General features: G+C 53.3%; 10 protein-coding genes across 10 annotated transcripts; 6 read left to right on the top strand and 4 right to left on the bottom strand.

Annotated features, from left to right (window-relative positions):
- Positions 1–133: 133 nt before the first annotated feature.
- Positions 134–2,950, top strand: C8Q71DRAFT_905044 (FAD/NAD-binding domain-containing protein; the record flags this gene model as incomplete). Its single annotated transcript, XM_047928879.1, has 17 exons — positions 134–143; positions 194–308; positions 373–459; positions 513–543; positions 596–619; positions 670–1,062; positions 1,121–1,268; positions 1,324–1,409; positions 1,460–1,571; positions 1,634–1,710; positions 1,767–1,866; positions 1,924–2,216; positions 2,273–2,287; positions 2,348–2,423; positions 2,480–2,620; positions 2,679–2,720; positions 2,770–2,950. The coding sequence occupies 17 exons, from the start codon at positions 134–136 to the stop codon at positions 2,778–2,780; spliced, it is 1,761 nt and encodes a 586-aa protein (XP_047782537.1). The 3' UTR covers positions 2,781–2,950.
- Positions 2,951–3,271: 321 nt separating this feature from the next.
- Positions 3,272–5,017, bottom strand: C8Q71DRAFT_794986 (pyridoxal phosphate-dependent transferase; the record flags this gene model as incomplete). The annotated part of the gene is made up of 10 exons (XM_047925582.1): positions 3,272–3,379; positions 3,435–3,593; positions 3,653–3,810; positions 3,867–3,911; positions 3,962–4,053; positions 4,106–4,164; positions 4,212–4,558; positions 4,620–4,748; positions 4,827–4,865; positions 4,918–5,017. 10 exons carry the CDS (start codon positions 5,015–5,017, stop codon positions 3,272–3,274), a joined length of 1,236 nt encoding a protein of 411 aa, XP_047782536.1.
- Positions 5,018–6,667: 1,650 nt separating this feature from the next.
- On the top strand, positions 6,668–8,302 carry C8Q71DRAFT_437379 (uncharacterized protein). Its single transcript, XM_047918533.1, has 7 exons — positions 6,668–6,807; positions 6,868–7,044; positions 7,096–7,135; positions 7,194–7,223; positions 7,275–7,489; positions 7,552–7,748; positions 7,809–8,302. The coding sequence occupies exons 1-7, from the start codon at positions 6,762–6,764 to the stop codon at positions 8,151–8,153; spliced, it is 1,050 nt and encodes a 349-aa protein (XP_047782535.1). The 5' UTR covers positions 6,668–6,761; the 3' UTR covers positions 8,154–8,302.
- C8Q71DRAFT_437343 (Alpha/Beta hydrolase protein) lies at positions 8,246–9,692 on the bottom strand. Its single transcript, XM_047918532.1, has 5 exons — positions 9,351–9,692; positions 9,151–9,287; positions 9,081–9,091; positions 8,496–9,022; positions 8,246–8,438 (listed from the first exon to the last, which is right to left on the bottom strand). The coding sequence occupies exons 1-5, from the start codon at positions 9,525–9,527 to the stop codon at positions 8,424–8,426; spliced, it is 867 nt and encodes a 288-aa protein (XP_047782534.1). The 5' UTR covers positions 9,528–9,692; the 3' UTR covers positions 8,246–8,423.
- Positions 9,693–10,071: 379 nt separating this feature from the next.
- C8Q71DRAFT_437338 (uncharacterized protein) lies at positions 10,072–10,506 on the top strand. Its single transcript, XM_047918531.1, has one exon. The coding sequence runs from the start codon at positions 10,190–10,192 to the stop codon at positions 10,442–10,444; it is 255 nt and encodes an 84-aa protein (XP_047782533.1). The 5' UTR covers positions 10,072–10,189; the 3' UTR covers positions 10,445–10,506.
- A 1,817-nt stretch (positions 10,507–12,323) lies between these two features.
- C8Q71DRAFT_721478 (cytochrome P450) lies at positions 12,324–13,076 on the top strand (the record flags this gene model as incomplete). Its single annotated transcript, XM_047921458.1, has 5 exons — positions 12,324–12,415; positions 12,455–12,573; positions 12,639–12,754; positions 12,807–12,820; positions 12,884–13,076. The coding sequence occupies 5 exons, from the start codon at positions 12,324–12,326 to the stop codon at positions 13,074–13,076; spliced, it is 534 nt and encodes a 177-aa protein (XP_047782532.1).
- A 1,921-nt stretch (positions 13,077–14,997) lies between these two features.
- C8Q71DRAFT_437218 (uncharacterized protein) lies at positions 14,998–16,400 on the bottom strand. Its single transcript, XM_047918530.1, has 3 exons — positions 16,124–16,400; positions 15,750–16,072; positions 14,998–15,675 (listed from the first exon to the last, which is right to left on the bottom strand). The coding sequence occupies exons 1-3, from the start codon at positions 16,182–16,184 to the stop codon at positions 15,301–15,303; spliced, it is 759 nt and encodes a 252-aa protein (XP_047782531.1). The 5' UTR covers positions 16,185–16,400; the 3' UTR covers positions 14,998–15,300.
- Positions 16,401–19,488: 3,088 nt separating this feature from the next.
- C8Q71DRAFT_437158 (cytochrome P450) lies at positions 19,489–20,893 on the top strand. The gene is made up of 7 exons (XM_047918529.1): positions 19,489–19,727; positions 19,784–19,899; positions 19,964–20,095; positions 20,147–20,336; positions 20,385–20,466; positions 20,537–20,799; positions 20,864–20,893. Exons 1-6 carry the CDS (start codon positions 19,598–19,600, stop codon positions 20,700–20,702), a joined length of 816 nt encoding a protein of 271 aa, XP_047782530.1. The 5' UTR covers positions 19,489–19,597; the 3' UTR covers positions 20,703–20,799; positions 20,864–20,893.
- Positions 20,894–21,350: 457 nt separating this feature from the next.
- On the top strand, positions 21,351–23,341 carry C8Q71DRAFT_437077 (uncharacterized protein). Its single transcript, XM_047918528.1, has 6 exons — positions 21,351–21,421; positions 21,480–21,594; positions 21,655–21,728; positions 21,783–22,654; positions 22,709–23,129; positions 23,187–23,341. The coding sequence occupies exons 3-6, from the start codon at positions 21,709–21,711 to the stop codon at positions 23,329–23,331; spliced, it is 1,458 nt and encodes a 485-aa protein (XP_047782529.1). The 5' UTR covers positions 21,351–21,421; positions 21,480–21,594; positions 21,655–21,708; the 3' UTR covers positions 23,332–23,341.
- Positions 23,342–23,951: 610 nt separating this feature from the next.
- Positions 23,952–24,883, bottom strand: C8Q71DRAFT_743106 (uncharacterized protein; the record flags this gene model as incomplete). The annotated part of the gene is made up of 5 exons (XM_047922877.1): positions 23,952–24,373; positions 24,394–24,502; positions 24,568–24,605; positions 24,654–24,716; positions 24,767–24,883. Coding segments are annotated over 4 exons (411 nt in total), but the record flags the coding sequence as incomplete, so codon positions are not given.
- Between the last annotated feature and the right edge of the window lie 868 nt (positions 24,884–25,751).

Raw genomic sequence — 25,751 nt, 5'->3', positions numbered from 1 at the left:
ATTCTGCCCTCGAAGGCCGGCTGCGCGGGGGTGTCGGTGAACACGTACAGTCGACGAACACGTATATATAGTGTGCGATGGTATGCGACTTGGGTCAGCGTGCCATCGCATCTCATCTTCTAGTGAACACGATATGGGTGACGGTTAGTATGCATTGTTTCTGCGAATTCCTTCTTATTCGGCGCAGCTACAGACAGCCAGACGCATGCCTCTCGATTTGACCTGGGCGATTTTGCCATTGATGAGTATAGGCAGATTAAGGTCGTCTGCGTCGGCGCGGGTTTCAGTGGGATCCTAGCTGCAATCAGGTGACTATCTGCGTTCGTTCATATGTGACATCAAGTCTTGATTGACTACGTATACGTCTTCAAGGTTTCCGCAGAAGGTGCCGAACGTCGATCTCACAATATACGAGCGAAACAATGGGATAGGCGGGACATGGTTTACGAATCGATTCCCGTACGTTTCAATCACATGCGTCGCGAACATCATCGCTCACGGAATACTTTCAGAGGGCTGGCGTGCGACATTCTATCTCACTGCGTATGTACACACTATCATACGTGCATTGCATGCACTACTGACGAGCTTCTAGTATCAATTAACCTTTGAGTCGAAGGTAAGCCATACGTACGCCTGGTATGACTGCGCACATTTACGTTTCTGCAGACGGATTGGTCAAGTTTTTACGCCCCAGGCCCCGAAATCTTGGCATACCTCCAATCAGTGGTCGAGAAGTATAAATTGATGCCGTACATCAAGCTCCAGCATGAAGTCTTGCACGCTCGTTTCGATGAGCCTTCGGGGAAATGGAACCTGCGTATCCGCCGGAAGATGGGAACTGATTCTCAAGGTCAGGCGATATACGAAGAGTTCACCGACAAAGCGGACGTGTTCATCACCGCGCTCGGGATCTTCAGCAAATGGTCTTGGCCGGACGTTGAGGGTCTGAAAGACTTCGGAGGGAAGTTGATGCATAGTGCGGACTTCGGCGAGGAGAACCAACACTGGCGGGACGTCGTCAAGGATTGGAAGGACAAGAGAGTTGGTGTCATTGGCATAGTACGTCACCATGAACTTTGAGCTATCATACAAAACGCTGAGGCCGTCTTCCTTTCAGGGATCCACAGCGATACAAATCGTGCCGGCCTTGCAGCCACATGTGGCGAAGGTGATCAACTATGTCAAAGGAAAGGCTTGGATATGTCCTCCCTTTGCCAGCTCCAAGCTTGCGGAGCTCGTGCAACGTGATGCCAATGCGGAGAATTGTGAGTCAAGGTATAGGGCCATTATTACCCTGACTTCTTTACTGATATCACGCAGACGTCTTCACCGGCGAGGACAAGGAGAAGCTCAGGGATCCCGCCTTCTACAAGACCTTCCGCCACGAGCTCCAAGCTGATGTCAACGTACGTACTCAGAACTTGACGCCGATCTAGATACCTCTGACCTCGTGCAGTCGCTCGACAAAGCCATCCTTGCTGGGACGGAGTGGCAGGAGCAGCGCAGGGCAGAGGTGGAGGCGCATATGCGGAAGAAGCTGGCGAAGAAACCGTGGATAGCAGACCAGGGTGAGTGCAGTTACAGCTCTTCGAAGGTTCCAGATGAGAGAACTAACCTTTGCTCGCCGTAGTCATACCTGACTATGGCGTAGCGTGTAGACGTCTGACTCCGGGGCCTGGATACCTAGAAGCACTGTGCGCGGATAACGTGCGTTGGAAGTTTCCTTGGAGGATAGCCGAGTCTGACTGATACGTACTACATAGGTGGACTTCGTGTCGTCGCCCATCAAACGAGTGACCGAGGACGGCATCGAGACCTTTGACGGGAACAAGCAGGGCCTCGATGTTCTCATTTGTGCGACTGGTATGTTCAGTCTTTTAATAACAGCCCTGGGCCATCTAATAACTCTTTCGCTTGCAGGCTATGACTACGCCTTCCAGCTGGGCTTCCCTATAATCGGTCGCTCCGGTGTCTCCATCCAAGAGAAATGGCAGCCTGATCCGACGACCTACATGGCTATTTGTGTGGATGGCTTCCCTAACTGGTTTATGACCATGGGCCCCAACTCCTGCGTTAGCTCCGGATCGCAACTCACCGTCATCGAGCGTCAGATTGATTACATGGTGGAGGTGACCAGGAAGCTCCAACGCGAGCGGCTGAAGAGCATCGACGTGAAGCGAGAGGCTGTCAAGGCGTTCGATGACTACATTGAGGTAAGGTCGTAACTCTCAGAGTCCATGATCATCCGATGTTGACGTTACGCACGTAGAGCTACTTCCCAAAGGTTAGTAACCGGATCTACTGAGTGGAAGCTCGTGCCACTCATATGGGGCAAAATCTACAGACCGTGTTCACGCAGGGCTGTAGGTCTTGGTACAAGCGGGGTAAAGATGAAGGCCGCATCGTTGCTCTCTGGCCGGGTAGGCTCTGCTCGCTCCTCCGCAGATAACCGTGATGGTTGATGCGCACAATCTAGGTTCAACACTCCACACCATCCGGGCGTTGCAGTATCCGCGTTGGGAGGACTTCAACTACGAGCGCGTTGATGATGTGGACAATTGTCTTTACTGGTTTGGCAATGGACAAACGTACACTGAGAAGACAATGACAGGTGACAGTGCGTATCACCTTGGTGATAATGGGATTCGGGATTTGCATACTAACAACGATCCAAGGAGCATGGTACCTCACGGACGATCATGTAGACTTCCCTCCTGGTATGTATTACGATATCACTTTGACTTCAGTTGTTGACGATTGCATCAGTACCGTTGTGACGGAGAGCAAACTGCGCTTATGTCGTGACCGTAGCCTCGGCGGTGGTCAAATGATACAATTCCGGTCCTTCTCTACGTCCGAAGCCAAGCTCATTATGGGCGTGTGGTGATGCATCGTGTGTTTCCGAATCAATCGTGATTGTCTTGTTGCTATCATATCACGAACGCCCCTCATCAAGAAGAGGATATCGCGACCATTCAGCTCACTTCGTACGGTGCAGTCAATGGGGATTTCAAATTTACTGGTCTCTGTAGCTCTTCGAGCTGTGATTACTGAGCTCAGAGGTGACAGTTGACGTCGGTTTCAGCTCTGCTCAAGTTAAGTTCGGGAGATAAAGGGGAAGACTAGGCTGTTCGTCGAACCGATTATGCCACATTCGCATCTTCTAATATGCGAGGTTCACATACAACATCATCGTACCTTCGTTTTGCAGGTAAGTTACATAAATGAGCAGACCTGTATTCAAGTGCTCGCTATACCCTGTTCGTATCTAGCTGCTCGAGACTGGCGTGGTGGCCGTATCGAGATCGGATGTGACACTCTCGATCTCCGTGCATACGAGTAGCAGCGCGTGCCCCAGCTTATCGAAGTCCCCGACCTGACACATCCCTCGTCATACGTCACGGAATGGCCCGACAAACTCAGCGACGCACCTCATTATAGACTTGTACGCTCGCTCTAGTCCACCATTTTCCGTTGTGATAGAACTGCGTCGCGGAGACGTTATGGCGGTTGAGCAGCCCATCCTGGAGCATTCGTATGATTCGCGTGGATGGCTGGATCAACCCAGAGAGCGGGATGACGACGTTGACCTCAGCACGGATACGCTCATTTTAGCTTGCAGCACTGTCCCGAGCTCCGACTGACGTACCATATTCGCTGTGAATAGCTCGGATTCTGGATCCTCCGGCGGGTAGAGCATGTGCGTGTTCATGACTTCTGCGAGGCGCTTTCCTCCGGCCAGAGCCAGGTAGTGGCAGTACTGGTTGATGCGTTCCTCTCCGCCGAGGAACGAGCTGAACTCGAGAGCTATGCGAGTGGTCAATCATTTTCTGGCAGTAAGTACTTATGTCGGAGTAACTCACCGGCTTTGATGCTGAGAGGCGCAGTGAAGTCCAGCGTGCCTGTCCCTGCGTAGCTGGATGAGCGACAAGCTCATCAGATACACTAGTATACTGACAGTAGAATTTCAATTGCAGCTCTTCTTCGTACTGGGCTGGATGGTCATAGGTAGAGCTCGTAGGGAAAGCTGACTTGATGACGTGGTGATTCCTGCAACTCAAATGATTATTCGTAACCACTATGATAGGTATCAATGACACACCGCTTAGGAACATATAATACCGCGCAGCCATGCTTTGCGTACATCCATTTCGAACAACTCTGTCACGTCGTCAGCGCCAAACTACCTGAAGACCGGAGCAACGCACAGATACCCAGAAATCCGGCGCCGCGCTACTGAGGTCAATATCACGCTCCTGTCCCAGCGAGTGCGCGGCGTCCACGACGCTCCACACATCGTTCGCCTTGCAGATTTGTACCATCTCTCTCCAGGGCATTACGACACCCGGACTCGCCGATATACTCTCAAACACGGCAACGACCTTTGCGTTCGTTTTGCTCGTGCTCCTGAGCGAGCGGATATGGGCACGGAAGCGCCTCAGTATCGATGAGCGCGTCTCTGGGAACAATAGCTTGAACTCTGATAGAATAGGATGGGGTCGCGTGTCGCTGATGTACTGAGCGACCGCTGAGATGGTCTTGGAGCTGCAATTCGCTGAAGAACGCAAGCGTTACTCTTGGGACAATCACTGAGTGCGTACTTTTGTGAGACTCACTGACAAGCAGAACATCTGGGTCCTCCCACTCGAAGTTACGCAGGACAGTATTGATGCCATGAGAGACGTTCGGTACGAATACACATTCGGAGGTTTCCGCGCCGATGAGTTCTGCGACTTGCTGTCGCGCTTAATACAGCATATGTTGATATTGGAAGTAGAGGAAGCGGTCTGGATTGGCTGAGATATGAGATGAAAGGTCTTGACTGGCGTCCTCGACATGGCGGGGTATAGCACCCGCTGTACCTGAATCGTCACCTCGTCAATCAACGTGTAAGATAGCTATTATGAGACTGACCATGATTCAGGTTCGTATACTGAGGATCTAGCTGAAAGAACTGCCTAGCGGTGTGCCCGAAGTCGGGCGGAGACCTTGCGGGGGGAGAAGATACGCGCATGCTCGTGGCCCCCGTGTGCTTCTGGTGGGAAGAAAGTGAATGCGGGCGACCTGAGCAGTGTGGGAGCTCCAAGTGGACATTGACAGAACTGTGACCCGGACAGCCTCCCTTCACTCGTCGTGATCTTGATGTCCAACTGAACGCCCATAGAACCTTAACAGCACTGCTGTATTCAATGTAAAGCCTGAACATAGTACAAGACAGCATAGACAAAGTGTCGTCGATCAATTGGCCAACATCAGGTTTGTACGAGAAGAGGAGCCAGAGACCACAGGTTGCGAGAGCGATGTTTGCAGTCATTCTGTAGGGATGGGTGCCCAGGCCATCTCATCGTAGCAGATGTCGTTTCCGCGTTGTACTTGAGCCGTTTTCGATCGAGTTGACACCAGTCGTCGCCGTAAAACGGACCGTCGATGGCGCGTGCGGGTAGCTTTCTAAGTAGTGTCGGCAAAAGCCACAATTCACCCATATAAGGCAAGTAACAGCATCGGCATCTCCCGGAATGGACGTGCTGGCGTTTGAGCAGCCACCAGAGTTCCTTCAGCTTAGAGCTTGCGTAGAGCTGTCGGGTTCGCCAGTCTGACAGTACAACACCATCCTACTCAATCTCGCTGTCCGTACGCTCAAAGTGATCTCGGCTGCCCCGCTCACACCCGATGAAGTTCACTTTGCATGAATATGTAACGTACGCCGGCCTTCGAACGTGTTTGTCAGGACACAACACAGTAGGTGTCAGGTCTGTCCAGTTCGACGTAGCGAAGGTACCCGTTTTGAGGGAAGTTCCTGCATCAAAGGCGGTGTTGTGACTGAGTGCGTGCACCTCTGCAGGCGCCGATTTATTCGTACTAACGACGTCCCGTGCTTAGAATGTAAATCGTGCCCGTACTAGGACCTCATCAAGTCGACACAAACTCACTGTAGCGCCGCTTCATATATGCATATATCTGCAGGGCAGGTAAGTGTGCTTCTCGAACATCTTGATCAGCATAGGGCTATGATGTACGAGTGGACCCTCTTTCCTCGGTCAGACTACAACAAGCCCGAAGCCACCGCACATGCAACTGCATTATAACAGTATTGGAACACTCATTGTAGGCCTGCCTGAGACAAGCTGATGCACCGAACTGCACCGTTATATGCCTCACCAAGGACCTGCCTACAAAGCCTGAGGGTTGCTTCGAGTTTATACGATGTTCACTGAACCTAGGGTGCGTCACGATTTCACAGAATATCCATTCTCGTCTGATCCTGCGCACTAGAATGGTTCTAGGGTACGTCTCGTCTTCTGCTGCCCGAAGCGGCCGTTACGCTCCGTTACGCAGACGCGAGTCGAAGAATGGGGCGGTGCCGTACTAGATGTTACGGCCTGCGCCGGTTAGTCGTCTCCAGCCATGGATTCTGCAGAAGGCCGTTCAGATCTCGAAGCATGCCCCTCAGTAGATCGGTAGGGCGTTGGTAGGGTGCGCAGCGGCCTTGATCATTCATGGCCCACGAGATAGCGTCGACAAGATGGAATTCCCGAGCATCCGGGGCGGTCGCGGCCTTGATTGGATAGTCGGGCGTCTCACGGAACTTCAAGGACACCGTCAGTATAGGTCAATGATGACATGCCATTTTCGCTGCCGCTGCTCGATGTGTTCATCCCACCAATGAATCTGCCAAGACCTGGTATAAGTACTGAGCTCTCGCATGTGCGCGATCCATTCTCGTCGCGGTCGTGCGTTGTCAACTCTTGCGCATAGCCATGTCCTCCGAGGCTGCTACTCTTGAACTACTGAACAGGATTCGGGGTGAGTGGCACTCGTTCATGTCGATATGTACGCCGCGAAAATTGACTTTCTTTCGACCAGTGACGAATTTTGTTCTGCCTATTCTCTCAATATGCCTCACAATATTCCGTCTCTGGGAGAGAGGGAGTAACCGCCGACTCTGGTGGGATGATGCCTGGGCTGCATTCACCATGGTCGGCGTACTCATTGTCATGGTCATGTTTGAATTGTTCCTTCAGGAGCACATCGAGAATCCAAGTAAGGGCTTCTCTTTGCGGTTGAGAACCGGTCTCTTGACAATTGCACCAGACAAGTACCCTCAGCACCTCAAAATTGCGATCTACTATCTGTCCGTCCTGACTGCTCTCTTTGTGTCCCATTTGCGATCGAACTGACGGAGTTCTCAGATGTGCAGAGGGATTCTACGTCGTCGTGTGGTAAGGTCGTCTTCTGTCTTGCGCGTTCCACCCGTTACTTATCTGTCGTAGGAGCTCACGGATGACCATCCTGTTCACAATCATGCGTGTCGCCACCATGAGGAAATTCCGGTTGCTCCTCAGGGGCGTCGCGATCGTATTTGCGATGACCTTTGTGATCCTTTTCGCTCAGGTATTCTGGGTCTGCGAACGGGAACCAGGCTGGAAAGACCTCGCCTCTCCCCAGTGCGAACTGGGGGACGATGTGGCAGTCGCACAAATTACCAGTACGTCTGGAATCACCTCGGGCTGCGCGGGGCGCTGACTGACCTGCACCTTGGATTGTCAGCCGACATAATCGCCGACGCGTTCTTGATTATTGCCCCTGTGCGACTCGTGTGGGGGGTCAAACTCTCATGGACTCAGAAGATGCGCATCATTGCCATCTTCTCGTCCTCCTTCATCACTACCGCCGTCAGTCTCTACCACGCGTCGACTGTGCTGCGAGGTGGCGGTCTCCCCGAAGCTCTGGGCGCGGTCATAGAGGTAAATCAATGACCATCTTTTTCAGCACTATTCCCGTATACTGAGCGTTTTTCATCGCAGCCCTCAGTCACCTTGATCGTGGCGAATTTGAACGTCGTGGTGGCCTTCATCTTCCGCTTCGGCGCAGAGGACAGACAAGCGACGGCAGCGTCTCGCGGCACGCGGGACATCGTCACAATCGGCAGTGGTGACCCTCGTTCCAAGCGGAACAGGTATGGCGGCAACATGATGGGCGCCATATCGGTGACTACGGAGTGGGAACACGATGGGTTGCCGCCGCCGACTACCATCATGCTCGACCATCTGGACGGTGACAACATCACCAAGAAGGCATCGGGTGATGTCGCTGATGAGAGCTTGGATTCGGTTCAGAAGGTTGTGTCGTGGCACGCTGGCTCAGACTAGGGTACATATCGATGTACAGGCCATTCTTTTGATTTCACTGGCTGTCTGGGATAGTCAATTCGAATGAGTTTAGAAATGTGCACAATGGACTTTGCACAGTATCAGGGATAACGCATTGAACGGGCTATCATTTGAGATTCGGCACCGAGTGTGAAGTATGACGACTGCTACTCGAAAGACATCGTATACTATACGTAGTCGACCGTCACATGAGAGTATCATAAATGGACATTTCCATCTCGTTTGTGGCTGTCGCGCGCGATAGATGCCCTACGGATTCTTTGCCTGTTAAGACCAATGTTAGTTGCGATACGTCACACTCGAAGAGAAAACGAAACTTACCACCACACGTTCTACGAACTTCAAGAGGGCATCCACAGTCTCCTTTTGGTACTCGTAGAACAGCGCATGGCTTCCACCCTCGACCATGACGACGTCCATGTCCTTGAAGTACGGTTTCATCTCCTGCACGACGACGTCGCCCTGCACCTGTTTGTCGGCCGTTCCATTGAGCACGAGCATCGGAAGCCCATTCTGACCCGCCTCAAGCAGCTTTTGCGGGTCTTGAGCTCGCGTCGCGATCAGCTTCGTGACGCTGGGCGGCTGGAGAGCACCCTGGCCAATCCAGGACGCCTTCAGGTCGAAGTCGACGCGCTCGGGATGCGTGAAGACCGACTCCGCGAACTCTACCTTCGTGCGGCAGCTGAGAGCGACGTCGGTTTCGTTCATGAGGCCCGGGAGGAAGCCGAGTACGGTCGGTGTCCCGACGCGGCCCATGATAGGACCAATGTATGGAAGGGCGGCCAAGTAGACGAGCCCGCGGATGGGGTTGGGGGTGATGTGAGTGCAGACGTCAGCCGCGACAGTACCTAAAATAATGGTATTCTGTACTGTGTCAAGCGAGACTACAACAACAGAAGTACTCACAACCGTAGCTCCTGTTAGAGACGCCAGAAGATCAGGGCCTTTTCGACAGATGAACAAGATATCGACCTACCAGCCAACGTGGATTGGGTTCTTCACGTCAAATGCACGCAGGACCTCCGCGTAGTCGTCCGCGAACAGAGACGACGCGTACCCCTCCGGGTTGCTGGGCATACCACTCCTGCCGTGGCCCCGCAGGTCGTAGCGGACCTATTGAACGATGGGCTCGTTCAAGCAATGTCCGTGATAATCACGCGAATTTGGGGAACTCACCAGATAGACCTTCTCAAGAAGCCGCTGGTCCTCAAAGAGGTTATTGAAGGCGGCGGCGGTAAGCGTCAGGCCATGGGCGAGAATAACATGCGGATTCTTCAGATTCCCGATGGCCTCTGCGTAGATGGCGTGCCCGTCGCTGGAGCGAAGGTGTTTAATGACGGGAGTGTACGGCATTGTTGTAAGGCGTTGTGACGCGGTCGAGGAAAGATGGTTGGATCTGGGGGAAGCAGTGAGCGAGAAGAATCCGGTGGATGTGTTCAAAATAGGATGTTCGGCCTCTGGTATGTACTGGGGTGCTTATTCGATACCCCTTTGATTGGTAGAAAATTGTCATACCGAGACAGCCAACCTGCGTGCGGCAGAATTCTGCGCATCCGAGGGCGGCTCGTGTTCATGATACGGCACGCAACGAATTGTGTAATTTGCGCCCTTCGCGGTGGTCACCATCGCTACGTGCGCATGAGCGGGCGCACAGAAGGCCATCGAGGCTGCTGGACATCGGCCTCTAGCAAACTGAGATCACCCCGGCCATTAGTCTTTGCCGGGTCGTGGTTGGGTCGCGGTCTGCCAAGGCCACCCGCTGCCAGTAGTAGGACCTGAGTAGCACAGTCCATCTTTCTGCTTTTGTCCGGGTGCCTTCGACCGGGACTCTGAGTACTGCGAGACGGTGTGAAGCAATGATCGCGAAGGCATTGTGAAGGGGATGCTTCGGCGTTCGCAGTCTAAGAAGCACCATCAGATCAAGATGATAGGAGAAAGCCCTCAAATGCCGTGCACCTGGGGCCGGTTCCTTCGTTCAGACCACCCCGCTCGAAGCTTAATGTCTCGTGAGTTGCATGAAATTACTAGCGTCAGACTCATTTCTGTTTCAGATATGTCTTGTGACAGAGACCGCCGTACTCCTGTGCGTATCGCATTACGAAGTTTGCTGTAACGAGGAGCAACCTGCGCTCACCTTCATAGACCGATCACTGGTATCGAGCTTGAGGCTCTACGTAAGATCGGCTATCATTCCCGCGAGAAGCGTCACTTTCCTACTATCCCTATGTACCGGTGAAGTCGGAGACGGTAGCCTCGTGCTAGAGAGATGAATCGTAATCGGACAGATAGAAGCATCTGAGCTCACTACTAGGCAACACCAACCGAAACCCATCAAGGGATCGGGGATTTCACTGCAGCGCTGGAACATGCTGACGCATGCGGGTCAAGGCGATCGGAGCAGATGTTCAACCGTCAGTTTGGTTTTCCTCGACCACTCAAAATGAGTTCAGACGTACTATAGGATATTCACAGCAACCTGAAGACCAAGTGAGCCTGTTCTCCAAGACCTAGAGGTGGGACTGTTGTGTGTCCCTGTGATTACTGGCCGTAACGTTGTCGTAATGTAGCAAGAATGAATGAGACGACTGTGAGCATGCACTGTTGACTGCTGTGGACATGGCACCGCCTCATGGAAAATCCATCGCTGGTGCAACAGCGCGGACACGTTACCTTTCAAGCTGATGTACATATGTAAGTAGCAGGGGTGAAGCGTGCCGTTTCAAGTTGGCACCAGTGGCTGACTAACAGCGACCGTACGGGCCAAGATCTCCACCGGCAGTGTTCGGGTATTTGGTCAACTTGAAGACAATTTGATGCACAGTTCTATAGTCAGGCGTCTGAAGATCTTGAAGAAAGAGTACAAGCGAAAGAGTACAAGCCAATACTTGCGGAGCTGTCGAGTCGAAAGGAAGACTATTTGCTCACCCCGGATTGGCGGAGATACGGTACCGGGTAGGGAGGGTGGCTGAGAGATCCCGGCCCGATACAGCCCCCACGTGGAGCTGCGTCACTGTCAGTACACCGGAAGTGACCGGACCTTGAGTCGTTGCCCTTCTCATCGTGGGGCACACCGTCGAGCTCGTCGACATCGACGGACTGGGTCGTCGCCGACTCCTTGCTGGCCAGCTTCTCGGCGACTTCAACTTCGTTCAGGCCTCAAATTCCCGACGTTCAACGCTTCCCGTGCATCATACTAGGACAATCCGCCAAGTTGCAGTAATTCTACGATGTATCAGTACTGCCAACGCCGCCCTGTCATCAATGGATATTAGAATGGACGCACGCAACAAAAGCAGCCTCTCATGTACGTCTGAGTACGTACGCAATTGCTATGTACGAAACGTGCCTGACTTCACCATCGTTCTAGCTTGACTCTTCATGCTTCTTGCACCATCCTCTCGTTCAGCGAACGGCGTGCCTTCACTACTGCTCGATGCTATCAGTCCAATCGCAACCTCGGCGGCGATGGGTCAGCTCAAACTCAGGTGTCCTCAGTTCCAGGAACAAAGGTGGCGAATAGACCTTGCGACGTGGGTATTCTTGATGCATAAGTAATTTGTCGCGATATAGCAGGGCTTCGTTGTAACTGTAAGTAGTTCACTGTCAATCCTAATAAATGCTGCTGTTCGAACTCCCGGATGCAAGCCGGAGCACGCCCACACGCCCCCACGGAAAGGAAAGGTCGGAAGAGTCGGACGTCCCGAACCTCCGTTGCCCGAACATTACCCAACTCCGCCACGTAGCATCTGTACATCGACCGCGGAGGGCCATAGTCACTTCCTTCCGTCCACGTATTGACGTTACTGAAACTCGGAGACAACTCCTCCGCGGCAGAAAAAGCAATATGGTCACCCACGGTTGATTCATTACTGTATGCATCAAGGTGCGAGTCCTCGCACGCTCTGAACTTGAAACTGTTCGTGTCCGCAGTACCGGGATCTGCACGCGTACCGCGAGGTTTGAAACGGGTGGAATGCCACAGCCACAACATGTTCCTACTTATCACTCCCAAAGCCGCCCTCTCTTTACTACTACGACCAGTGTCGACGTTCGGTTGTCCGAAGTGAGGACACTGACTCGACTCAGTCCTGTGCTATATTGCTACCTCTGGCGCGTTACTCTGATCAGAGCGCTACTCGTCTTGCAGCCATGATCAGCATCCAGGCGGCAGACATTACATGTGCCCTAGGTATGATTGCGTGCCAGGTCTTCCAGTCAGGGATCGTTGTCGCCGGCCTGTTGTGCGTTGCCTCGTATCTCGCGATTCAAGCAATTCCTAGGGCAAGAACCAGGTTGCCGTACCCGCCTGGCCCGCGCGGATGGCCTGTCATACGCAATCTACTGGATATTCCCCTGGACAAGCCGTGGTTGGTATACTGCACCTGGGCAGAAACATACGGTCCGTGCATACTATCGGATGACGTGTAACGTCTCATGCTAACATGCCTGCTCGTAACTTTGTAGGCGATTTGGTACACCTCGACGTATTCGGTCATCATATCGTCATTCTCAACACCGCCCAAGCCGCGAAGGACCTTCTCGATGACCGATCTTCCATATACTCTGACCGCCCAATCTTGGTATGTGTTCGATCTTTGAATATATCATTTCTGCGAGCTGAAGGATGTTTAGACTATGGCAGAGCTGTGCGCTGCTCCGTTATTTCCTATGCATCATGGGTGGTGTTGCTGACCGTACCTTCCACCCAGCTCAGGATACGGCGACGAGATGGGGATGCTTCATTACAACGACCGGTGGCGGACGCAGCGTAAAATCGTCGCGCAATCATTCAACCCGGGCGTAGTACCGCGTTACTACTCAATTCAGGAACAGGAGGCCCGCCGGCTCATTCATGGCATGCTTCGAAGCCCCGATACGCTTATCAGCCAGACAAAGACGTGAGTTTATCTGTTAGAGGTTACCGTGCAGTCACGATGATCTACGTTCCACGAGCGGTGTTTGCTCATTCCCTCTCACTACGTGAAACTTTTGATCCTTCGAACGAAAGATCGAGAAAGAGGTATTAATCTTCCTAGAATATTTCGACCGATAAGATTGAGAAATCTGGGTTAGAAAAAAATAACTTGAACTTCTGGGACGTGATTGTTGAGAAGGGATACAAGACAGATTGTGGCCTCAAATGTCTTCAATCCCTCTATGATAGTCTGTTGCAAGTGATTGAGTCAACAGTTTAAGATATTGCCTCAACAGAACATGCTCTCATTGTCCTAGAAGGATAAGAGACAAGTATGCATATTGCTGTCTTTGACATTCATGCCACAAATTGCTGTGGATTGTGAGTATGAGATTAAAGACAATTCAAGTTGTTGGGTCTTTAACATTTCTTGGACAAGCCGAAGGGAATTGTGGATGAGCTGTGGCAAAACAACTATGTTAGTGAGAACAGATACTCATAAGAATAAGTCATGACCTTTTCATTTCCCTTTCTGAAATCTGACTACATGAAGGATTGATAACATGTTCTCTGTCACCATTTGTACATATACAGCTGACAAGTAAGAGAGAGATGAGTGACTGATCATGAGAGATGCTTGTCTCAGCACAGTTTCAATACTTTGACAAATTTTCATCTGCAGCAGATTTTCAACAATTCATGATTCATATCATCACAAAGGGATCAGAAAGCATTATTATCAACATGATCTTCCATTGTATGTCTCAGATAGTGAGAAAAGGATTGAAGAACAGAACTAGGAGGATTGGAAACAGGTTGTCACACTTGGTGTGACAATCCTTTTGCAACAAAGCAGATATGAAAGTATCAGAAACCACTCACAGTTCTCCTTGTACTATGCAAATATATGGCTACATAGCTGTACAGACAGCCATGCACAGATTCTACACCTCAACCACACAGGCAAGATGACAGTCCTGCCACTCTGCACTAGTCTGTACACAGGTTGTACAAGCATGTACAAGCATGTACTCAGGTTTGTATAGCCATGTACATGCCTGTACAAGTCTATACTAGTCTGATCATGGGTCTGTACTACCATGTACTAGGTGGTACAAGCTTATACAAGCATGTACACAGGTCTGTACAAGCATGTACTAGTCTGTACTAGTCTAGACATGGGTCTGTACTACCATGTACTAGCTTGTACAAGCATGTACACAGGTCTGTACAAGCTTGTACAAGCATGTACAAGCATGTACAAGTCTGGACATGGGTCTGTACAAGCATGTACTAGTCTGTACTAGTCTATACATACATGTACTAGTCTGAACATTGGTCTGTACAAGCATGTACAAGTCTGCACTAGTCTGCACATACATGTGCATGTATGTACAAGCTTGTATATAGGTGTACAGATGACACAGCAAAGACACAACAGAGGGTGTCGAGCTAAGACTCGCACTAAGCCCAGCCCCCACCCACACGGTGCGAGGGCGGAGAATGTTAGGTGTCCTGAGCGATGTCTGTGGCATCAAGCTGGGCTGCAGCATCAAGTGGATTGCGCGGGTGAACCTCCGTATCCGCGAGAGCCTGTCCATACTTGGGTACTCACCTGGTGGGTACGGGTCAATATCCGCGGGTCTCTCGGGTCTACGCGGGTACGGGTATTCGAGCGCACAGACGACAACACCCGCGCGAGGAGAGGAAGTAGCGGGTAGCGGACATGTTGGGCGACGGCTGACCCGCAATAGCTCAAGGTAGAGAGAGGCCGCAGGAGTGCTCGCGTTGAGCGAGGGCGGACAAGCGGGGTGCACACACGGAGTGGGGGAAGGAGCGGGCGCTGAGAGCTGGCGGAAGGGGATACTTATCTTGATTTCCCTGTGCTCTCCTTCCTCCGGTCTCCCTGCCTCCTCGTCGAAGCCCGTCGGCGCGTTGTTCGCTCAAGCTCTCGCGGCTGAGCGCATTCGCAACGAACCGCGTCTCCTCCGGCAGCCTTGGCAGGCCCGTCCGCGCAGCTTGCGCAATTGCTACGCGTTCATGGCCCGTATGCGCCGGGGCTGGCTGGCGTTCATGCGGTTTGATGGCGTAGGCGGGCTGGTGGTTGCGCGACGCACGGTCGTGCGCCAGTTTCTCGTGTGTCATTGCCCGCAGTTCGTCCATGTTCGTGTTCGCCATTGAGCGCGGGTATGGCGATGTTCGTCCGTCGCGTCAGTGGGGTGTCGTGCAGTTGCAAAGTGTGCGGGACAGCCGCATGACTGCGCCGTCGGTCGAAGGGAGCACACTGAGTGAGCGAGCTTGTCGGACGCTGGCAAGAGCGCAGAACGGCGGCGCGCGGCCCGTTCGAGAGGAGGGCGCCGGCGCCGGAGAGCGGACACGTTCAGAAGGAGCAGGAGCGTCAAGCGAAGAGGGATGTACACGAGGAAGAGACGCACGGAGAGGTGCAGAGCGGCGGGACGTAGACACGTTGTACCTGGGATTTGTCCGGAGGACTATGTCTGGGTCTCCGGAGTAGGTGAGGCAGAATATGCTGCGGAACTGGGCCATAGTGAGCTTGCCGATGTGTTTTATGTCGAGTTCTGGTAGCTAAGGGGAGGCATATGCAACAAGGGCGCAAGTGAACGCTCGGAGGCGGGGTAATGGTCCTAATGAAGACGGACCTGGGTACCCATCTCGAGCTCACTCCCGAAATGAGTGCCGCACATGCAAGGAGAGGAATCAGGTTCTCGATTTGCGCGAGAGGACGGCGGGGGCGGCGAGGTAGTGGACATGGTGAAGTCGGGGTCGGTGGAGAGGACACGGACGCGGTAGAGGACGCGGAAGTGGTAGAGGTAGTCGGCCGCGGCACTGTAGTTTCCGAAGTTGTCCTGGCGCAGCAACTGCGCTACCTCGGGGTTCGTGATGACATCGAGGACAGCCTGTGCGTCTTGCTGGAGGCGTTCGTTGGTCGAGAGAGCGTTCTCGCGCGTGCCCGGCGTGAATTCTGCTGAATGTTGGCTGCGCGAACGAATGGCGATGACGAGTCAGAACTCACCGTCTGGCACGGCCTCGTCTGGGTAAAGCTGCTCGAAACTGACTGCATAGTAGTCCACCATGTTGGTCTCCTTGCGAGCTCATACTGGGCCTTCTGGACCTGCTCTGCAGGGAAGAGCTCATTTTCGATCGACGATGTGTGTCAGGAGGGGAAAGACGAGATGCCTGTCGCAGTGGGGATTGATGGGTCTCGTGAGGTCGTATCCCGCCATTTTGGATGCGAGGGCCCGGATGTAGAGGCAGCGGCAACGAGCAGGGTGCTTTTGAGGACGGTGGCGGTACTCGCGCGAACCGTGCGAGCGCACAAGCGTCCGAGCCGCGCAGCCCTCGGCGCTCGACGCTCGCAGCGACCTCCCTCCCCCTCAAGGCCTCAAGGCCTCACGCCCCGTCTATCCTTCGACGCGCCAACCGGCTCCACCATGCCGCCGCCAAACCGACAGCGAGGACGTGCGACCGTACCGCACTCCTCGCAGTCGATTGGCCACTGCTGACGAGGACAGCCGCGCGCGCACGAGCGCACGCTTTCAACACGACGAGGGACGGGCCACCACTGGCAGTGGCAGCCGCGCTCAACGCGAAGGTTGGGCCCACACATTGGCGCAGGGTAAAGATCTACCCCTTCGCGCCGCCTCGCCGCGATCGCACGCGCAAGCCCTCGTACACGCGCACCACGAGCGCGAAGCCCCGGTCATCGCGCAAGCCGCGAGTGCTCGCGACGCGGAATATTCGACGGAGCGCAGGCCCGCCGCACAACCCGCCCCGACGCGTCCGTATGAAGGGCTCGCCCGCGCATCCGTAACAAGGGGGGAAGACGGACAGGCGAGAGTACGAGAGGGTACGGCTGCGGTGAGTACATCCGTTCCTCGACCTTCCGAACGGCTCCCCTCTCCCCCTCCACACACGTCCTGCGCGTCCCCTCTTGCACGACACACGCGTGTCCGTCGAACACGCCCACCGAGCTCCTCTGCCTCTCACTCTCCCGGCGCATCGCGCTCGCGCCGCACCTGCCGACCTGCTCCCGCCGACGCGCCAATACGACTCGCTCTCGCTCACGCCCGTCGAGCGCGATAAACGCCGTCGAGGGCCTCCACCTTCGCCTGGCGTACCCGCGCCTGCGTCCGCATACGCGACGACCCGCCAACACGTCAACCCCTTCGTCCGCTCGCGAACGGCGCGCATGGTGCGTACGTCCCTGCCATCAACGCTCCTCCCGAAGCTCGCACCTCCCGCGAGCCTGCACGTCCGGCCGCCGCTTCTCGCCCCAGTCCCTCGACCACCCGCGAAACGTCAAGCGCGCCCACAACGCCCACCGTCCTCTGTCGTCTCTGCTTGGAGGATGACTGTCAGACTGTCGTAACCAGGAAGAACTACCGCTCCCAGAATACCTCTCTCAGGCCTTCGTGAATAGTAGGCGGCTGCCTCGCGCGCCTGCTCACCAGTGCGATCGATGCATGTCCAGAGCCCGGCAGAAAGCCTGAGTACGCGCTCATAGCTCGAAGTCAAGTACAACTGATTCGTTCTTGTTGCTTATTGCTCACCTAGAACCACACTCCCAGGCTTGTGTAACATCAACGACATCAGCGTGCACCACGCCACGCCACGGTCCTTTGCTCACCGGATGACGATCCGTCACGTCTTCGCCGGCTGCGACTTCTGCCACGTCGCAAGACAGCCATCGCGCTGAACTATGGCGATCTGTGACGTCCCCCACACTCGCCATGCATCAATGCGCGCGTCCAACATCACAACCGCAGACGGCCCATCGGCCAGACAGTGTTACTGCGTTGCCCACGTCCTGACCGCTTATTTCGGCACCCGGTCATGCGTTTTGCAAGCTGCTGCCCGGAAAGGTTCGACTTGTCAATGTACACGTTGACCATCGCTCACTTCTGGCCGCCAGACGTCCATACAGCCTACGCGCAGAGGTCGTGCCCATGCGCGGACGAAGGGACTGTCCGCGCGCGCATTGTGCAAGCAACTCCTGTCTGTACGAAGCGCGTACACCGATGTACAAGCTTGTACATACATGCACATGTATGTGCAGACTAGTGCAGACTTGTACATGCTTGTACAGACCAATGTTCAGACTAGTACATGTATGTATAGACTAGTACAGACTAGTACATGCTTGTACAGACCCATGTCCAGACTTGTACATGCTTGTACAGACCTGTGTACATGCTTGTACAAGCTAGTACAAGCTAGTACATGGCAGTACAGGCCCATATCCAGAGTGGTACAGACTTGTACATGCTTGTACATGCTTGTACAAGCTTGTACAGACCTGTGTACATGCTTGTACAAGCTAGTACATGGTAGTACAGACCCATGTCTAGACTAGTACAGACTAGTACATGCTTGTACAGACCTGTGTACATGCTTGTATAAGCTTGTACCACCTAGTACATGGTAGTACAGACCCATGATCAGACTAGTATAGACTTGTACAGGCATGTACATGGCTGTACAAACCTGAGTACATGCTTGTACATGCTTGTACAACCTGTGTACAGACTAGTGCAGAGTGGCAGGACTGTCATCTTGCCTGTGTGGTTGAGGTGTAGAATCTGTGCATGGCTGTCTGTACAGCTATGTAGCCATATATTTGCATAGTACAAGGAGAACTGTGAGTGGTTTCTGATACTTTCATATCTGCTTTGTTGCAAAAGGATTGTCACACCAAGTGTGACAACCTGTTTCCAATCCTCCTAGTTCTGTTCTTCAATCCTTTTCTCACTATCTGAGACATACAATGGAAGATCATGTTGATAATAATGCTTTCTGATCCCTTTGTGATGATATGAATCATGAATTGTTGAAAATCTGCTGCAGATGAAAATTTGTCAAAGTATTGAAACTGTGCTGAGACAAGCATCTCTCATGATCAGTCACTCATCTCTCTCTTACTTGTCAGCTGTATATGTACAAATGGTGACAGAGAACATGTTATCAATCCTTCATGTAGTCAGATTTCAGAAAGGGAAATGAAAAGGTCATGACTTATTCTTATGAGTATCTGTTCTCACTAACATAGTTGTTTTGCCACAGCTCATCCACAATTCCCTTCGGCTTGTCCAAGAAATGTTAAAGACCCAACAACTTGAATTGTCTTTAATCTCATACTCACAATCCACAGCAATTTGTGGCATGAATGTCAAAGACAGCAATATGCATACTTGTCTCTTATCCTTCTAGGACAATGAGAGCATGTTCTGTTGAGGCAATATCTTAAACTGTTGACTCAATCACTTGCAACAGACTATCATAGAGGGATTGAAGACATTTGAGGCCACAATCTGTCTTGTATCCCTTCTCAACAATCACGTCCCAGAAGTTCAAGTTATTTTTTTCTAACCCAGATTTCTCAATCTTATCGGTCGAAATATTCTAGGAAGATTAATACCTCTTTCTCGATCTTTCGTTCGAAGGATCAAAAGTTTCACGCAGTGTCTGCAGACGGATTGCCGCGATCATCATGCGCGTCACGCACGGATACACCGTTAAAGGCGCAGACGACCCGATGCTCACTATACAGTTGGCGGCTATGGATAACTTCACCTCAGCAAGCGATGTTGGTTCGTGGTTAGTGGACTTCATTCCCCAATGTGAGTCTTTGAAATCTTGACGAATCGAGAGCGGCGTATGACATACGGACTTACAGTGCAACACTTGCCACGTTGGATGCCTGGGGCGTCGTTCCTGAAACTCGCGGATGAGTTCAAACAGCTGGAACGCCGTTCAGTGAGGACGCCGTACTTATGGTGCAAGGAGCGCATTGTGCGTATCTTTCATCTTGCGTTGCGCACTAAATGTCAGTACTCATGCGAATGCTACCTCACAGCAAGAAGGAACCGAGGACCCTGGATGTCTGGTTGCCACCGCAATCAGGCAATTCGAAGCCAAATCGAATGAGCAAGACGAAGCGGAGCTCCCTTGGGCTGCGTCATCGGGGCTCGGAGGCGGGTTGGATACGGTGCGTCACACGATCAGCATTATGATGCGGTCGAGTAAACCTTTGTATCAGAACATGTCCACAATCTTCACATTCATTCTCGCCATGTTGCACTATCCGCACGTACAAACTAAAGCTCAGGCAGAGATTGACGGTGTGGTTGGCAATGAGCGACTTCCGTCGATTACAGACAGGCCGTCATTGCCATACGTGAGAAGCGTGATAGCAGAGGTCTATCGTTGGTTTCCGGCAGCCCCGCAAGGTACGTGTGTTTCGTGTGTGCCCGAATCTCGCTAACACATCGTCCAAGCCATCCCTCATGCACTGCGGCAAGAAGACGTGTACAAGGGCTATCTACTCCCCAAGTCCTCGATCATCATTCCCAATATCTGGTCAGTCGACGCCGTCTCTGAATATTATCACCTCCCACGACTGGCGCTGACTCGGACGTGTATTATCCAGGGGCATGCTACACGATCCAAGTGCTTTCCCACAACCGGAGAAGTTCGAGCCTGAGCGATTTGGCTATAGCGACGGCGAGATGCGGAAGGTGACAGACCTACTCTTTGGCTTTGGACGCCGGTTTGCCCCGGGTCGCACTTTGCGGAGGGGTCCATTTTCGCGGTGATTTCGACCATACTTGCGACCTGTAATGTCGTGCCCAAGATTGACAAGCACGGGAATCCTATAATACCGGGGATTGACTATACGAGTGGCATGATAATGTGAGTATCGATCATTCATCAATTGTTCTGACTGCTTCGGTATATTGACTCGACTGTCTGCCAGATTCCCTAAGAACCTTGAGTGCGATATCAAGCCGCGATCAACGCGAGCTCAAAAGCTCCTTGAGGATTACGTTTCCCGGAGTGAACAACACTCGTCATGATTCCGCAAAGCGGGACGCGGTACTTGGCAGAAGTTTTGAGATTGTCTACGCGTAGTACTACTTGTACAATGTGCGTGTTTGCATTTGCGAGACATGATAGCATTTCGATCTTGTATGGAACAAGACAGTGGTTGCGGTGGACTGGGAGACGCGAAAGTTCATATCTTCGTACACTTGGGTCACTCTGAGACGGGTAGGCAAGGTAGCGTATGACCAGAGAGTGTTGTGATGGGCCTCTATATATGCCTCGGTCGAAGCAGCTTGTAACGATGTCGACCTGCGCGCGCCGCGAGCAGCGTCCGCGACCTCCTCCGGATAAACATCGGATGGGCGGGCTGGCGGGCCGACTGCGGTTGCGTCCACCGTCCTCTGCCACTAGCTCCGCCCATTCCCTTCATTCGCCGCCGGCTGCGACTCCTTGGCATAGCAGCAACGAAAAGTCAGTAACCGTCACAGATGCAAGTTCAATCGGCTGTGTGTAGTGTCCGAGTCGTGCTGATGTGATCTACCTTGCAGAACGTACTGGCAGCATACATCAGAGGTCACGATCTCCTCGCGGTGCCGACGAGCAGCAACACGTCTCGTGTTATCTCCATCACACCAACGGACGTAGTCTCAGGCTCAACTGCTGGTAGGGCTCCTCTGCTGAAGACGAGTCCCATGCCAGGCTCCTAATTCGCCATACTTGCAGAATCTCCGGACGCATTCGCACTTCGACCGTCTGTGTACATTCCCTTGCGCCGACATGGAAGAAGGTGCATCGACGTGAGTACAAGTTCGAGTGGTGTGCGAGACGTGCTGATACGGGACATGGACTAGGAGGACCGCCGCCTCCGGAGCGTCATCTCAGGATGACCCGGCTCCGCGGTTGCCCACCGAGATCTGCGGACGGATCGTCGACCATGTAGCAGCGGAACTGAATCTCTATCACCGCTATCTGGTTGGGAATTCAGACCTCCTGGCTCTTCGATCGTGCGCACTGGTATGCAGGGATTGGTACTTTCACACCTGGTACCATCTCCGTCGCCGTGTTATCCTCCGTGACCGGAACGATGTCCGTTCACTTTCCAGGACACTCCGCGAGAGACCACGCCTCCGCGGTATCGTTCAACAGATCGTCATCTCAGGTCAAATATCTGGCCAGCGTTCATTGATTCAACAACTCGGAACATTTGCCGCCATGCTTGCCGGGAAGCTCCCGGAGCTGTCGAGGATCAGTATCGAGGACGCGGAATGGCCCGTTGGCTTGATGAGGGTGGAAGACTTCGGATATCTCGCCGCATTTGACCTCGTCCACACGTTAACCATCGCCGACGTCACCGTGTCGAGCATCGCCCACCTCGCCCGCCTCATCTCAGCACTCCCTGCCTTGAGAGAACTATATTGCTTCAATGTCGTCTGCTCACAGAAACACCCAGTCTCTCCTGTCTCTCTCCCGCTCAATTCTGCAAGCCTGAAGGTCCTCGAAGTGCGATGGGTCGCGCCTGCGGTTGAAGACCTACTCGTTCGGATCAGCCAGGCTTCCCGGCTACACACGCTCTCTTTCGGAGTTGACGGTGACTTCACCTCATCCTCCGCAGGAAGCAGAACTCAAGCTTTATTGGATGCAAGTGCGGCCTCGGTGGAAGTCCTCACGCTCTGGATTGCTCCCGCCTCCTCCGTGGACAGTCACACTGTTGATTCCACTGTAGGCAAGTTGTACACATTCGCTCTTGGGTCATCTGATTGACCGTGAATGTAAGTAGAACGACACTTCAACCTGTCACGCCATGAAGGGCTGTGGCTATTGCAGATTCACCTGTACCATCCCTTTGTTGAATGGTCCTGTATTCCTCATATCGTGTCTCGCATCCCTTCAGATCATCTCATGGCCATTTTTGTTTCGTTTGCAACTCGTGCAGATCATGCAGCCGCCGACTTGGATGGGGCGGTGACGATGATGGAGGAAGATGGTATCTTGGTGCGATTGGACGATATATTGCAAGCAGAGGGCTTCGCCAATATCGCACCGGGCGGTATATGCCTAGGCTTCGTTCATGATGGCGATGACTGGCTGCCGCTTGTCAAGTTGTTTGATTCAGAATCATCATTCAGAGAGCAGTGTGGCCGGTGGGACGGGCTCGTTAGACGGAAGATGCCGGGGTGCGATAGACGGGGCATGTGCACGTACGTGATACATTGGGTCCGATGCAATGGCAGAGACGCGCTGAGTTCCCTTCTTAGCATCGTTTATAGTATCGAAGAGCACGAGAACTGGAGGAATAACATGGTTGAAATCCAAGAAGCGACACAACAACAGAAGGCCAAAACCGGAGTAGAGGTGCAGCGAGAGGACGACGCTGAGCATGCGCCGGACACGTCAGGCTGACTGTCCTCATCGTGTACACTCACCGGTGTCCGTGCAACGAGTCCTGTGAGTGCATACAAACTGCCATACATACGTCTGTTCACCTGGTTTCTGCAGTGTTATCGTACGCGGCGCGGTTTGCGCATTTGATTGTCTCCCCAAGAGGCGAGCGGCGATGCCCTATGTAGCGACGTAACACTATTCGCGGGATGTCCCCGAAATACTGGTCCACGGATGTCGTCACGTAGAACATTATCGCTGGTGTAGCAGTGTACTCGGAGCGAACGCTCTCGCACTCTGGGTATGTCAGCGCACGGATCTACCTCCCCTACTACTAGCCTGGTACTCTCAAGTTCACCGGCCGCTGCAGGAGGCTACCTCCAGGGCGGAGATCACAGTTATGGTTTCGTTGGGTTTCCGCTACGTACTAATGTTCATGACAGAGCATGCTGAAACATACAGCTAGCGCGGTGTCTTATGCCTTCTGACTTGCTGTCGACCGACGGGTGTGTGATAATGGCGAGGTCCCAACGTGGACGCACTGGTTCGAAAGACTGACCGGAACGGCCCATCTGCTATGCGGTTCTTACATGCATGCCACACGCAGGGGCGGAGAACTTGAAGGATTGTCCTCGTGGAAAGGCTGACCATAGTTCGGATATGAATATGTGCTGTATCTATCGGACTAAATATTATGTCGTGATGTACGTGAGACAGCATTTTGTCCACGAGAGCATCCGAGGACAGCAACAACGATCACCTGGCTGCGAGCACGACCACAGTGCCAAACGGTGCGCGGCACTGTATAATCAACCAATAAGTGAAGTACACAAAATCATAGGGCGATTCGCCGCAACGTGCATCATTGAGAACTCGGAATGAAGCTTCCACCATGGCTCTCCGCGCACTTCGCCTCGAGGGCGTCGTCATGGTCAACCACGCTAGTGATCTTCACGGCGAGCGGGCGCATCTGGTACGAACCCCCTGATGACTTGTCCGTGCGGTTGGTCGTCCTATTTGACCCGGCACGGGAGTCGTACTGGATGCGCGAGCCCGTTTGCGCCTAGCCCAGTCCGACCTGACGTTGATGAGCATGAACGATATGCCAGACAGCTCCGACCAGGTGTCGACCGCCGTGAAGTGCAGGCTGGAGTTGGCCTGGTACGAGATGAGGAAAAACGTCGTCCACGCCCTGCCAGTGCATTCCAGAGTCAGTCAGCTATGCGGCGAGGGGTAGTCGCGACGATGCAGACTCACGTGCCGAGATCGGCGCTTTCTATGGTTGTCAATACGTTCTTGGGATTAGTCAGATACTGGTACTACGCAGGTCTGAAACGGCGTACGACAAGGCTCGTCCCGCTGTAGAGCTTGACGTCGCGCAATGTCCAGACGCGGTATCCAATCGAGGCTTAGCGGATATGCAGATTAGACGTATTGTCGATTCGCATGGTGCCAAATGGAACTCAACAGTGCTGTAGATTTTGGTGTTGATGCATTCGGAATAGGTATGAGACTGCATCTGTCGTGACGACCGGGGATGTTATGCTCACCGAAGTGTGAATACGCAGTCGCTAGTGATACAACGACCGCCTTGGGACACAAATACGTTCTCCCCGGGCCAGAATTGAGTGAACTGGTAGGTTATGCCGATTCCGCATGCTGCGTGGTGTGTCGGCGATCAGTGCATCTCTCACAGCATATGTGTCACTGACCTGTGAGTCCCGCGAGCGTGCATAGCGGGAAGAGCACGATAGCCGTGCGACGGTGCCAGACGACCCACAGCCTATAGATCTGAAAACACACAAATATACTGCGCAATCCTGCGACCCCGCTCACGATGACACCCACCCCTACAGAACGCAGTTGTGGGCCCAGGACATCGTACCGGCTCGTCGCCGGGGAGGCACATCGAGCGCTTCCCCACAGCTCGCACCGTTCTATTGCGGCCGCGCGTGCGGACGTACTCTCAAAATTGACGAAGCACCTCCCGCGAAGAGACATCGCGGAGAAGTAGTACCTTGAGGCTAGTCGGGGGACCATCATGAGCGCGAAGGCAGCGCAGACGCTCCTCGCCGAATGTTTGCATTCAAGGACACACTTCCGAGATTCGCCCGCGAGCTATACGCCGGCGAGAGCCGAGCGATGTCGACGCGATGTGTAGCAGGGATGTGAGAGACGACGTATTCGGCAGAAGCAACCAATGCGGGGCATTCCTCGTGCATACAAGCATACAAGTCCTGGGGTCTGAGGCCGACGGTAGCGCGCCCGGCGACGTAGGAGAGCGAGACCGTACGCGCGTAGAGGCAGAGTACTGAGTACTGATCATGAGTACCGAGTGCTGAGCGCTGAGCGCGCGGTGCTGTACAACATTGCTGACGTAAGTTGTGCAAGTGGGCAACTCGGTCGAAGCAGCTTAAGTATGAGAATAAGGACGAGTTACA

The sequence above is a fragment of the Rhodofomes roseus genome, assembly GCF_022264815.1.
Source record: "Rhodofomes roseus strain CIRM-BRFM 1785 chromosome Unknown C8Q71scaffold_4, whole genome shotgun sequence".
Taxonomy (NCBI): domain Eukaryota; kingdom Fungi; phylum Basidiomycota; class Agaricomycetes; order Polyporales; family Fomitopsidaceae; genus Rhodofomes; species Rhodofomes roseus.
This window is presented reverse-complemented; position numbering and strand designations above follow the sequence as displayed.